The 13,180-nt window shown below is 43.3% G+C and overlaps 1 protein-coding gene across 5 annotated transcripts in view; it reads right to left on the bottom strand.

Moving 5' to 3' along the window:
* LOC127003237 (sodium-dependent serotonin transporter-like) overlaps nt 1-13,180 on the bottom strand; it is a 49,795-nt gene that overhangs the window by 18,633 nt on the left and 17,982 nt on the right. For all 5 annotated transcript variants that reach the window (XM_050869633.1, XM_050869634.1, XM_050869636.1 and 2 more), the window contains 7 exons: nt 12,769-12,898; nt 7,915-8,069; nt 6,604-6,838; nt 4,656-4,787; nt 2,526-2,709; nt 1,590-1,899; nt 1,188-1,259 (listed from right to left, as the gene is read on the bottom strand). In XM_050869633.1, coding sequence (XP_050725590.1) covers nt 1,188-1,259; nt 1,590-1,899; nt 2,526-2,709; nt 4,656-4,787; nt 6,604-6,838; nt 7,915-8,069; nt 12,769-12,898 — 1,218 coding nt within the window. The remainder of the gene's footprint in view (nt 1-1,187; nt 1,260-1,589; nt 1,900-2,525; nt 2,710-4,655; nt 4,788-6,603; nt 6,839-7,914; nt 8,070-12,768; nt 12,899-13,180) is intronic.

The following is a 13,180-nucleotide window of genomic DNA, read 5'->3' as shown; positions in this document are numbered from 1 at the left end:
AATAATGGTAGTGAAATAATGAGCGGCAAGGCGTAAAGGGCTGAAGGAGGAAAAGTAGGACAGACGATAGATACCACGGGACGGAAGGGGAGCGAAGGAGAAGTTGCACACCGCTTCCTTAAATGCCAGAGAAAACAAACAAACCCAGAGGAGTATTGAAAGCGACAGGAACCAAAGGACAGAAGGAGAACGAAGGAGACAAACAAGAAAACAGGATGGCAGGTAAAGAAAACAGGAAGACAAAACAAGAAAACAAAAACAGGAAGACAAAACAGAAAGACAAAACAGGAAGACAAAAACAGGAGGACAAAAACAGGAAGACAAAAAAAGGAGGACAAAAACAGGAGGACAAAAACAGAACAAAAACCGGAGGACAAAAACAGGAGGACAAAAACAGGAAGACAAAAACAGGAGGACAAAAACAGGAAGACAAAAACCGGAGGACAAAAACAGGAAGACAAAACAGGAAGACAAAAACAGGAGGACAAAAACAGGAGAACAAAAACAGGAGAACAAAAACAGGAAGACAAAACAGGAGGAAAACAAAAACAGGAAGACAAAACAGGAAGACAAAACAGGAGGACAAAACAGGAAAACAAAAACAGGAAGACAAAACAGGAAGACAAAACAGGAGGACAAAACAGGAAAACAAAAACAGGAAGACAAAACAGGAGGACAAAAAACAGGAAGACAAAAACAGGAGGACAAAAACAGGAGGACAAAAACATGAGGACAAAAACAGGAAGACAAAACAGGAAGACAAAACAGGAAGACAAAACAGGAAAACAAAAACAGGAGGACAAAACAGGAAAACAGGAAGACAAGTAAAGAAAACAGGAAGGCAGTGAAGAAATGAAGGAGAGAGGACGTAAAGAGCTGAAGGAGAAAGGGAAGGACAAACGATAGATAAACAAGGCGAACGGAGACATACAAGTAACTCCCCGAATCCTTAAGTGTAGAAAGAAAACAGAAAAGCAGTGAAAGAGACAAGACGTAACGGGCTGAAGGAGAAAGGGAAGGACAAAAAAAAAAAAGGATACCGAAGGAGACAGACAAATAAAGAAAATTGGAACGAGTGAAGTACTGAACGAGGCAAGACATGAAGGACTTTAGGACGAAGTGAAGGACAGCCAACAAACAGATATACCAATCAGAAGAAGGATGGAGGAGACAGACAAGAGGCTTACCGCGTCCCTGAAGTGCCTGTAGCTCGCCCGGTTGATAAGCAGACCGATGAAGGGTCCGACCGTCCACAGCACCTGCAGAAGCCAGAGAAAAAGTGTAAAGGTGTGGTTAGCATAATTATGGAGAGCGGGATGAGGGAAGGGAGCAAACACAACCCGAGAGTCGTAATTATTGAGAGAGGAAGTAAATATCCGGTTGTTTGCTGCTCCTAAAGAGTTGATGAATATATAAATGAGTTGTAAGGAGAGAATCACAGAATCATAAGGCATAAAAAGAAAAGAGCGCAAGGACGAGGTGAAAATCAGGAAGGCAGTCATTACGTTTTCTCGATTCATCTGCTACACACACACACACACACACACCACAACACAACACAACACCACCCCAACACCCCCACCACACACCTGTCCAAACGCGTCCAGCCAGAGGTCAGGCTTGTCCAGGTCGTGCCAGGTGAAGATGAAGGCCTGGCCGAGCCCCACGCCGCTGGAGGGCTCCTGGAGGCCGTACACCATCAGCACCACCAGCACGCCCGCGGTGACCAGCGCCCACACCCGCGACACCACGCCCGCCCGCCACGCCTCGCCGCGCCACACCGCCAGGATCACCCCGAGCCACACCAGCCCTTGCGTCAGACCCAGACTCAGCACCACACCCTGCTCGCCTCTTGGCGAGTTGCCGTCCTCTTCGCTGTTCGTCCCCAGCAGCGTCCGCCTGGAAAGGGGATGGAGGCATGGAGGTAATAAGGGACCTCCATGGGTGGAGGGGTTAGACGAGGAAGGAGAGATGGAGAGAGGCAAGAATGAGGGAAGGAGAGAAAGAAGGCAAGATGGAAAGAAAAAGGAAGGAATGATGTAAAGAAAATATAAGAAACGGTGGAGAGAAAAAGGAAGAAAGATGCAAGGAAAAAGGACGAAAATATGCCCGAACAAGGAAAATAAGATGGAATAAAAATGATGGGCAGAGAAGCTGAGGTCCATTTTCTCAGACACTTTCGGCTCTCACATTTTTTAGGGCCACAAAAGAGATTAGTCGGGTTCCCACGAGTGTTTTCCTTATTCATGGTGCAAAAGCCTTATCAAACTATCACCAGGATCATAACACTCCGCATGGAAATACCAACACAACCTCTACGAAAGCCCAATATGGGTGTGTTAGTCCCGAAATATTTGTGAAAATGGGCCCAAGAAACACACAATGAGGAATGGAGAGTAGGATGCTGTATGGCTATGACGTGGAGGGGCAGGAAGAGAGCATCAGTGATCAAAGAGTATACAAAGAATGAAGGTATTCCAATGATGACTAAGAACAGAAAATGAACTTAACGTGACGAAGCGTACATGAAGTAATACTCGCTGGGGGAGAGCTCGTCGGGGCAGGTGGTGTTCTTAGCTCCCGGGGGACACGTGCTCCAGGGCACCTCCTTCTGCAGGCAATCCACGGTGTACTGCACGGTCCAGGCCAGCACGGTGCTAGTGTAGGGCATCAGCACCGCGCACACACACACCATGCCCACGCCCACGCCTGCACGGGGAGAGGTGGGGGGTTGGTGAGGTGCTCTGCGTGGTTAGTGAAAGGCTTTAGATGGTATAGGAAGGTTTGGATTACTGCATGGTGAAGGTTTGGTTTTGAAGAGAAGAGATTAACTGTGAAAAAAAATAACTGCGTAAAAGTCCTTATGATTGTGAGGAAGGTTTAGTTTTGATAGATAATGAAGAAAGGTTTGTTTTTGAAGAGGATTTAAGGGGTTGACTGCGAAGTGAATTGTTTGGGATCGCGAAGGAAGGTTTAGATTGAAAAGAATTAATTTAACTACCTAAAGTTTGAAACGCTTTAGATAATGTCGAAATATATGGTTATTGGTGATGATTTGGTGTTAAAAACAAGGAATTAACTGCGAAATGAAGTGTTTAGCATCGTGAAGGGAGGCTTGCTTGTGAGAGAAGGGATTGACTGCGAAATGGAGGCGCTGTGGATAATGAAAAAAGATTTGCTTACTGGCGAAGGTTTGGTTGTGAAGAAAGATGGATTGACTGCGAAGTGAAGGCTTATGAATAATGTAGAAAGATTTGCATACTTACAATTTGACTCAAGAGAGGGATTGACCGTCAAATGAAGCGCTTTAGATAAAGAAGAAAGATTTGCCAGATGGTGAAGATTTGTTTTTTGTAAAGGGATTGACTGCGATATAAAGCTTTAAGGATCGTGAAAAGACTTAGTCATCCTTTTTTCATAGTAAAGATCTGGATGTGAAGAAAAGGAATTGACTACGAAGTGAAGCAATAGGGCTCGTGAAGGAAAATCTAATTATAAGTGAAGGATTGGGTTTAAAAAGAGGAGGGATTAACTGCGAAATAAAGCGCAGCGGATCATCATAGAAGGTTAGTTATTGATAAAGGTTTGATTGTGGAGATAAGAGATTGCCTGCGAATTGAAGAGCTTAGGATCATGAAGAAGGATATAGTTACCGGTGAAAAATAGAGAAACCGCGTGAACTGTACCGCCTCTATGGATTATGAAGTTATATAAGCTAAATATATGACTGTACAGTGAAAAAAAAGTGATTGTGAACTGTGCCTATTTGAACTGTGCGGTGGCATTAGCGAGCATGTGATTGTGAAGGGAGAGAAGTAAATGTGAACTGTGGTGCTTGAGATTATGGAGAAAGTGGTATAAGTGATCATGTGACTGAGTGAAAAGTAACTGTGAACCGCGCCTCTATGGATTATCGAGAAAGTGGTGTTACATTATTGATTATGTAACTTTGGTGGTGAAAAATAACAACAAAACAGGAACATTCACATTTCCGAACTTGATGCAAAAAATAAAAGTATATAATAACTGTCTCTCTATTAGGACTTCACAGTTTAAGGCGGGGTTCCCACTATTCCGTCTTGACGGATCTGTCAACGTTAATGACGTCAAAATGACGTCAACGAAACAGCGGCCGCCCGGCAAGGACGATCCACTCCGTCAGTCCATCTCTCATCATTTGTTGACAAACATATGGATAGCATTAATCACAACGACTTCTTGTATATGTTATTTTGTAGCTAAATACTTCTATTTCATATTTTCATGATATGTAGAATATTCAACATCACTGGACTGGCACCACCACCGCCGTTACGGACCCAAAATTTAACTTGAGTTCATCTCTGGACGGATTCGTGAAAACGGAATAGTGGGAACCCCGCCTAAGTTTACATTGATAAAGCACACGACAGAGACGAAAGAAAATGCTTGGAAGAAAAATATGCCATGCAATGGCGTGAAACAGGCTGACGAAGATGACGACGACGATGATGATGATACGAGCCCAAGTTATTTTTGATCAAGTGTATAACAACAATACGAAGTTGATTAACGATAGAGGTCCAGTAGGGGAAGAAGAAAGACAATATTTGAAGTGTACAGTTTTTACCCCCCCCCCTCTTCACCCTTGTTCTCGCCCCCATCTCTTGCCTTACCTGTGAGGATGGGAAGGGACCTGAAGATAGTGGTGGGGCCCAGGGAGGAGAACTGCGCCATAGTCTGCTCCAAGATGCTGAGCTGCGGCGCCAGAATCAGCAGCAGCACCGTGTACACCCCCAGGAAGCCCGCTGAGGGAGGGAAGGGAGGGAGAGGGAGAGAGAGGGTGAAAGGAAGGGAGGGAGGGAGAGATATTGATGGGAGGAAGAAGGAAGAAAGAATGAAAGGAAAACGGAAGAAGGGATGCAAGGAAAGAGGAAGAAATGGTGAAAGAAAAAGAAGAAACGGAGGGAAAGAGAAGGAAATGGTGGAAAGGAAGGGAGTGAGAAGGGAGTAGTGGAAAGGAGAAGGAAGAAATGATGTAGAAAAAACGGAAGAAGGAAGGAAAAGAAAGAAAAGATGCAAAGAAAGAGAAAGAAAAGATGCAAGGGAGGAAGGAAAGGAATGAAGGATGTATGGAAGAAAGAACAAGCACACACATTAAGAAAAAATATAAGAAAGGGAGGAAGGAAGTAAGGGTGCAAAGGAGGAAGGATGAAAGAAAGGGAGGAGAAAGGGGAAATAGGTAAGAAAGTACGAGCAAACGGAAATATAAAAGATAGAAGGAAAACAATAGCATGGAATGAAAATAAAGGACAGTAAAGAAGGAAAGAAAGAAGCCATGATTGAAGGAAAAGAAAGAATGAAAGGAAGGAAAAAGAAGAAGAAATATTATTAAACAATCTCTCGTTGGAAAAATAAGTGAAGAAAACAATTAGGAAAGGTTTTCAATCCTTTCAAAAGGCCACGAGCAGGAAATATTATAAAAACTCGACTTCCTCTATAAATATGCAGAGAAAAAGTCGAGATTTTGGCATCTTCAAATTAACATAACATGAATTTGCATATCTGGGAACAGAAGTCGAAAGATGATAAAAATTAAATACTGGGAAGAAAAAGTAATATTTCCTTTGTATAATTCCCTCATACATATAAACAAAAACAAAGGAAAAAAATAAAGAAAAGATAATACTGAAAAAAATAATCTTGCATAATTTTCTCATACGTATAAACAAAAAAAAGGAAAGAAAAGAAAATATTGAGAAGAAAAAAATAATCTCGTATAATTTTCTCAAACGTATAAACAAAAATAGGAAAGAAAAGAAAATATTGAGAAGAAAAATAAGCTTGTGTAATTTTCTCAAACGTATAAACAAAAAAAGATGAAAAATAAAGAAAAAAAAAATATTGAGAGGAAAAACTAATGTATAATTTTCTCAAACGTGTAGACAAAGAAAGGAAAAAATAAGAAGAGAAATGAAAAGAAAACGCTGAGAAGAAAACTGATCTTGCGTAATTTCCCTGTACGTGTTAACAAAGAAAAGAAAGAAAAATATGCCTTGCCAGAAAATAACTTGGTTGAAGCTTTTATTGTTTACCTGATCATATAGTTTTCACATACTTATAAACAGAAAAAAATGAGAGAAAAATGAAGAAGGAAACTTAATCATGAAGTTAGTCGGTGAGGAGCCTGGCGAAGCACTCATCAACACACCTGAGAGCCGAGGAAGCGTCATACATCTCAAAGGAAAAAAAGGAAAATTAAGAAAAATATCACGAAAAGAAAAACGAGGAAAAGGGAAGAAAAATCATGAAGTTAGTCGGAGAGGAGCCAGGCGAAACACTTAACACACACCTCATAGCCGAGGAAGCGTCATACATCTCAAAGAAAAAAAAAGGAAAATGAAAAAAAATATCACGAAAAGAAAAACGAGGAAAAAGGAAGACAAATCATGAAGTTAGTCGGGGAAGAGCCAGGCAGAAACACTCATTAATACACACCTGAAAGTCGAGGGGAAAAAAAAAGGTTAAAGAAAAAAATCACAAAGTTAGCAAGGAAATCAGAAAAAAAAGAACCAGGCGGAAACATTCACTAATTAATCTGGACTGACGAAGGAAGCGACTTACATCCCTCCGGTGAACTCCACTTGTAGGCGAGAGCAGGCAGGCGGAAGAGCGCGGGCGAGGCCAGGGCGAGGTGTAGGTGCTGGAGCAGGTTGGTGGCGCCGAAGGCAAGCACAGGCTCCTTCGCTTCCAGGCCCTCGTCCTCCCCTACCCTGGGGCTGTTCTGCTTCCTCCCCGACCCTTCAGCGACCCTTATACTCTCCCGCGGCTCCGCCCCCACCGCTGGACTGTGGTGGGCCTGCACACACACACACACACACACACACACACACACACAAAGAAAAAGAAGATGCATAAGTTTAAGAAATTACGTGTGGTGGGCCTGTATTCACACACACACAAAAAAACAAGAAGAAGAAGGAAGAAGAAAAAGAAGAAGAAGAAGAAGAAGAAGAAGAAAAGAAAAAAAAGAAAAATAAAAAGAAAAAAAGAGCAAAAATATACCTAAGTTTAAGAAATTACGTGATGATAAATGATAAAATTAGGACATTCCGAGCCTGACTTGCGGGCCATAGTCTTAATTTAAACATTTCTGGCGACCAGCCAGACACATTTGGCAAGGCTTTCGTGGATGTTGTGGACATTTCCATTAGGGGAGGGGCAGTTTTAGGACCCTGGTGGTAGTCTAACAAAGCTTCTGTGTACCATGAACGTGAGCAAAAGACACTTAAAAGAAGACCCGATCAATCTCCTTTTCGGCCTTTGAGAATAGTTGATGTGAGAGGCTGAGGCGTCTGAGGGTCGTATTTAAGACATTTCGCCGCCCAAGAACACCTATTTGACAAGGCTTTTGTAGGAGTTATGGGCGTTTCCAGTAGTTTTATGACCTTGGTGGTAGTGTGACCCTTCCTCTGTACCGTGAACCTGAAGAAACACTCCTCACCCCCCCCCCCCCCTCTTTGACCTTTATAAATAGCTGATGTGAGACGCGAAAGTGTCTTAAAATACCGACCTGAGAATACCGCCGCGTGTCAGTCCCCTAAAAATTGTACATCGGTCACAAAAATAAGGAGAAACACGTCATAGAAGGGAAGAAAACGGGAAGGAGATGGGAGGTAAGGAAAGGGACGGGACGGGCAGGGAAGGGAAGGGAGGGGAGCGAAGGGAAGGGGAGGGGAGGGGGGGGAGGGAGGTGTTATTTTAACTTTTGTCATCAATATTATCATCATCGTTAAAAAGTTTAGCTATTTCGTGGTTACTGACTTGAAAATGAGAGAGAGAGAGAGAGAGAGAGAGAGAGAGAGAGAGAGAGAGAGAGAGAGAGAGAGAGAGAGAGAGTCATCATCTTCAACATCCTCAGCATCCTCATCTTACCATCTCCTGCTTGATGATCTTGTCCACGAGGTGTGTGTCGGGCGCCCCCACCACGCCCCCCACCACGCTGCCGCGCCCCCCCGCCACCGGGTCCAAGGGTATGTCGTCATCGTTCAGCTCCACCAGCATGGGCCCCCCCGGCATGTCCACGATCTCTGGAGGGGGGGTGGGGAGAAAGGGGTGAGAGAGGGGAAGGGAAAGGGGGAAAGTAAGGGAGTGAGGGGATGGAAGATGTGTTTCCCGGCGTATTCACAACTTCTGAAGGTGAGGGAACTGATGAGAAGGGGAAAAGTAGTAGGGGAGGAGAGACGGGGGAAGAGAGAGGAATGGAAAGGGGTGAGGGGAAGGAATGGGAAGGGAAAGGGGAAACGGAGGGGAGGAAGGGTAAGAAGGAGTGTGGGAACGGGAAGGAGGAGAAATATTAGGTTTTCTGCGTTATGTCCATTATCTTTGAGGGGGGAAAGGGGAGAGAGTGGGCGAGAAACGGGATGGGTAGGGGAAAGTATTGGGGAGAAGGCGAAAGAGGGATAAGGGAAGTAAAGGAAGTAATCTTCCAAACACCTAGCCCCTATTCTTCGACAACACTCAGCTGTCACCTTCTACAGTCTACACTAAACATCCTCGGTCTATCCTTAACTCAAAATCTTAAATGGAAACTTCATATCTCCTCTCTTACTAAAGGCGCGATTCCACCGAGGCAACATTTTGGCAACATGTGGCATGCTACATTGTCGAATGAACCAAGTGCGTTTCCACCAGTTCAACAGAAGGCAACATGACGCATGCAACAGTGTGGCAACATGTTGCCGTGTTGCCTGCCGCATGCTACAAGTTTTAGCTTGTTGCCTAGTGTTGAACGCCTTCCCACCAGTCACGGGAAACAAACCTTGTTCAAAGCAACAAAATTAATTGGCCCCTAGAAAAAAACGTGGAATTTATAGAAAACTACAGGAAACATACTGTCCTATGGGATATACTCTTAAAAGACTACAAGAATAACCATGCAACATTAAATGTACTGCGGGAATTAGCAGAAAAATTCAACTGTGACGTGGAAATGATAAAAAAGAAGATCAAGAATTTGCAGACTGCTTTTCGCCGTGAACACAAAAGCCTAACCCAAAAGAAGTCTGGATCCTCCCCCAATAAGAAGAGTAAATGGTTTGCCTATGACCTGCTTATATTCCTCCTGGACGTGGACAACCCAAGGCCTGGTTATTCATCTTTAGTTAAACATCAGGCTGAGCAACCAATACATGTCGAGGTAAGTTAATTATAATTATGAAGCAGCAGCTACCGTCTGCTGTGACATCGTGTTGACAACTGGCTTAGTTTTTTGTTGAATTGGTGGAAAAGGTTTTGTTGCATTCAACATTCAACACAGCATGTAGCATGCAACAAGTAACAACGATGTTGCCTTGTCGCAGGCAACATGTCTCCTTGTTGAAAGCCGCATTCAACATTCTTGTTGAAAGCCAGTCATGTCGCATGCTACATGTTGCCCGTGTTGCCTCGGTGGAATCGCGCCTTCCTCGAGGTTAGGCGTCCTGTATCGTCTCCTCCAGTTCTTTTCCCCCGCTCAGATGCTGTTCATATTCAGGGGCCTTGTTCGCCCTCGTATGGAGTATGCATCTCACGTGGGGGGTGGCTCCACACACACAACTCTCTTGGACAGAGTGGAGTCCAAGGCTCCCCGTCTCATCAACTCTCCTCTTACTGACAGTCTCTTAACTCATAAATTCCGCCGCAGTGTTGCATTTCTACCGATATTTTCATGCTGACTGCTCTTCTGAACTTGCTAACTGCATGCCTCCCCCCCTCCCGCGGCCCCGCTACACAGACTTTCTACTCTTGCTCACCCCTATATTGTCCAAATCCCTTATGCAAGAGTTAACCAGCACCTTCATTCTTTTATCCCTTCCGCTGGTAAACTCTGGAACAGCCTTCGTTTGTCTGTATTTCCTCCTGCCTATGACTTGACCTCTTCAAGAAAGGAGTGTCAAGACACCTTCTCTCCTGAAATTGACCTCTCTTTTGACCTCTTGTTCTGTTTGCGTTTTTTGGAGCAGCATTTAGCGGACTCTTGTTGACTTATTTTTATTTTTTTTACGTCGTTGCCTGTTGCGCCGGTAGGCATCTTCCTGGTGGGGCCTGATGGTCAGCCCAAGGCTTCTTCCAGGTGGGGCCTGATGGTCGGCCCAGCCCGTTCTGGCGCAGGCGAGTGTTTATAGTGGCGCCATCTTGCATTGGCTCATGCTGCCCCCCGGAACTCGTTCTTGATTCGCTTGGACGGCTTCCTCTAGAGTCCGGGTTGATGGGTGGTCTTCAGGACAGCATGTGGGTAGTTTTAAGCCACTCGGCGGTGACTGAAAAATCCGAGTGGTAGCGTGGGGATTCGAACCCGCGTCGTCCATCACGCGGTGAATGTGGGCCCAGTACGCTACCAGTTCGGCCACCGCCTTTGCCCTTGAGCTGTCTCCCTTGCCGTAAAAAAAAAGGAAAGAGAGGGAAAGTACGGGGAGGAGTAAGAAGGGGAAAGGGGGAAAGTAGGGGATGTAGGGAAAGAGGGGGTGAGGGAAGGAAAGGGAAAAAGTAGGGGGTAGAAGGGGAAGGAAGGATTGCAGGAAGTGAAAGGATGGGGGAAAGTAGGGGTAGGAGGAGGAAGAAGGGGACAGAAGTAAAAGGAAAAGTTCCCAACTATATATATATATATATATATATATATATATATATATATATATATATATATATATATATATGTATATATATATATATATATATATATATATATATATATATATATATATATATATATATATTATATATATATATATATATATATATATATATATATATATATATATATATATATATATAATGTCTTCTTTTTCTTTCTTTCTTTCGGGTGGTTCTTTTTTTATCGTTTGGCTTTCCCTCTTTTCACTTTCTTTTGACCTTTTTGTTGATTTATCTTGTTGTTAGTTTCTTCACCACAGTCCCATGCCTTCCTTCTTCCACTTCTTATTTTTTTATCTTTTTTTTTTACCTTTTATATTGTTTGTCTTTACCTTTTCTCTTGTTTTACCTGGATGTTTTGATTCTTTTTTTTTCTTTGCTTTCTCATGTCCAGTCTTTTTGTTGAATTTCTCATCACATTTCTATGCTACCTTCTTCACTTTATTTTTTTTCTCTCTTTACATTTTCTCTTGTTTGTTTTTTCCCTTCTCTCCATTTTCAACGCTCCATTTATATCTTTCTACCTTACGTTTTTTTCGTCTCAGTCAGTTTCATCCGTACAGCTTTCAATATTAACTTTTTCCTCTTTCTATATTTAATTTCTTTTATCTTCCCTTGCCTTCATTTTCGGTACTTTTCTTTCTTATTTTATTATTTCCCTTCTTTTCATCACCCTTTTCTCAGCCTCTTTTTATAACTTTTCAGCTACAACCACCTTCAGACACTTGACTTTCCTCTTTTCATCGTTCATTCCTCATCTTTCTCTTTCTTCGTTCTTTTTTTCCCCTTTTCTCCGTGATTGCTTTCTTCACAACGCCTCCCTTAGTTCTACTTTCCTCCTTGTCATTCACTACAATCATCTCCATTTTCATCGTTCATTCTGCATCCTTCTTTGTTCATTTTTTCCCTTCTCCGTGATTTCCCTTCTTTACAATGCTTCCCTTCCTCCTACTTTCCTCCTTGTCATTCACTGCAATCATCGTTATTATTCTCATTTTCCTGTTATTCCATTTATCATTATTTTCAGTCCCAGTCATCCTCCTTTCTACCACAACCACCATCACTACCACCACCATAACCTTCACCACCATTACCATATTAACTCGATCTATACTTCCCCTCTCTTTAACTATTTATCTATCTATCTATCTATCTGTGTATCAGTCTTATTCGCAACCACCAACACCTTCCCACACTTTATCCTCTCCCTCATTATCTTTTATGTGTCCACGGAAGAGCATTTTCTGTGTTCTTTCTTTCCTTCCTTCCTTCCTTCCTTTCTTCCTACGCCATTCTTCTCGATCACTCAATATCGCACGTCCATCTTCATAAATCTTCCCCCACTCCATTACTTTACATTTCTTCCTTCCTTCCCTCCTTCCTTCGTTCTTTCATTCGTCTCCTCTTTCCTTCGTTTCCACCTCTTTCCCTCCCTGGTCTTTTCCCTCACCCCTTATCACTAACCCCTCTCACCCTTCGCCAAGCATTTTCCTCCCTCTTTTCCTTTCTGCCTTTTTTCCGTCCTTCCTTTCTTTTTTCTTTCTTTCATCTCCTCTTCCCTTCGTTTCCACCTCTTTCCCTCCCTGGTCTTTTCCCTCACCCCTTATCACTAACCCCTCTCACCCTTCGCCAAGCATTTTCCTCCCTCTTTTCCTTTCTTCCTTTTTTCCGTCCTTCCTTTCTTTTTTTCTTTCCTTCATCTCCTCTTCCCTTCGTTTCCATCTCTTTCCCTCTCTGGCATTCTTGATTACTCTATATAAATAACTCCTACTTCTCATCAAGCATATTTCTTCCTTCCTTCCTTCTTTCCTTCCTTCTTTCTCTTTCCGTGTCCTCTTCCTCCTCCTTCTGCACTGCTTCCTATTTCTACGTCACCGTTATTGCCATCACCACCGCCATCCCATTCCCAGAGACATATTTTAGACGAGTATTCCCATGCATGATCTTCTATTGCCATTTCTTCTTTCCTTTATTCATTCTATCATTTTATTTATCCTTTCTTCTTTCCGTCTTCTTATATTTTTCTTTCTTCTTTCCTAAACTCATTCCTCGTCTCCACTTTCGCTCTCCACTTTCCATCACACACACACACACACACACACACACACAGTAACATACCCAGCCTGCAGGAGTTCGCCCTCGACCTGCTGGGGCCGGTGAAGGGGGTGAGGGACAGGAGGCGGGATCTCCCTCCGACACTCGCATTGGAAACCGACCCCGCCGAGTGCTTCCTGTTGTTCACCTCCATCTGTGGGGGGGAGGGGGTCGCGTTCGTTAGAGAGAGAGAGAGAGAGAGAGAGAGAGAGAGAGAGAGAGAGAGAGTTACATAGATTTACATAGATATTCAGACCACACAGGCCCTATGGTCCAGACTAGTAGGTGATCTGTCATTAAATCTATAAGAACATAAGAACATAAGAACGTAAGGAGTCTGCAAGAGGCCGGTTGGCCTATACAAGGCAGCTCCTGTACACTCAACCCCACCTTACCTCACCATCCATGGCTTTATCTAACCTCTTCTTGAATATAT

Source organism: Eriocheir sinensis, chromosome 25, assembly GCF_024679095.1.
Source record: "Eriocheir sinensis breed Jianghai 21 chromosome 25, ASM2467909v1, whole genome shotgun sequence".
Lineage (NCBI taxonomy): Eukaryota > Metazoa > Arthropoda > Malacostraca > Decapoda > Varunidae > Eriocheir > Eriocheir sinensis.
This window is presented reverse-complemented; position numbering and strand designations above follow the sequence as displayed.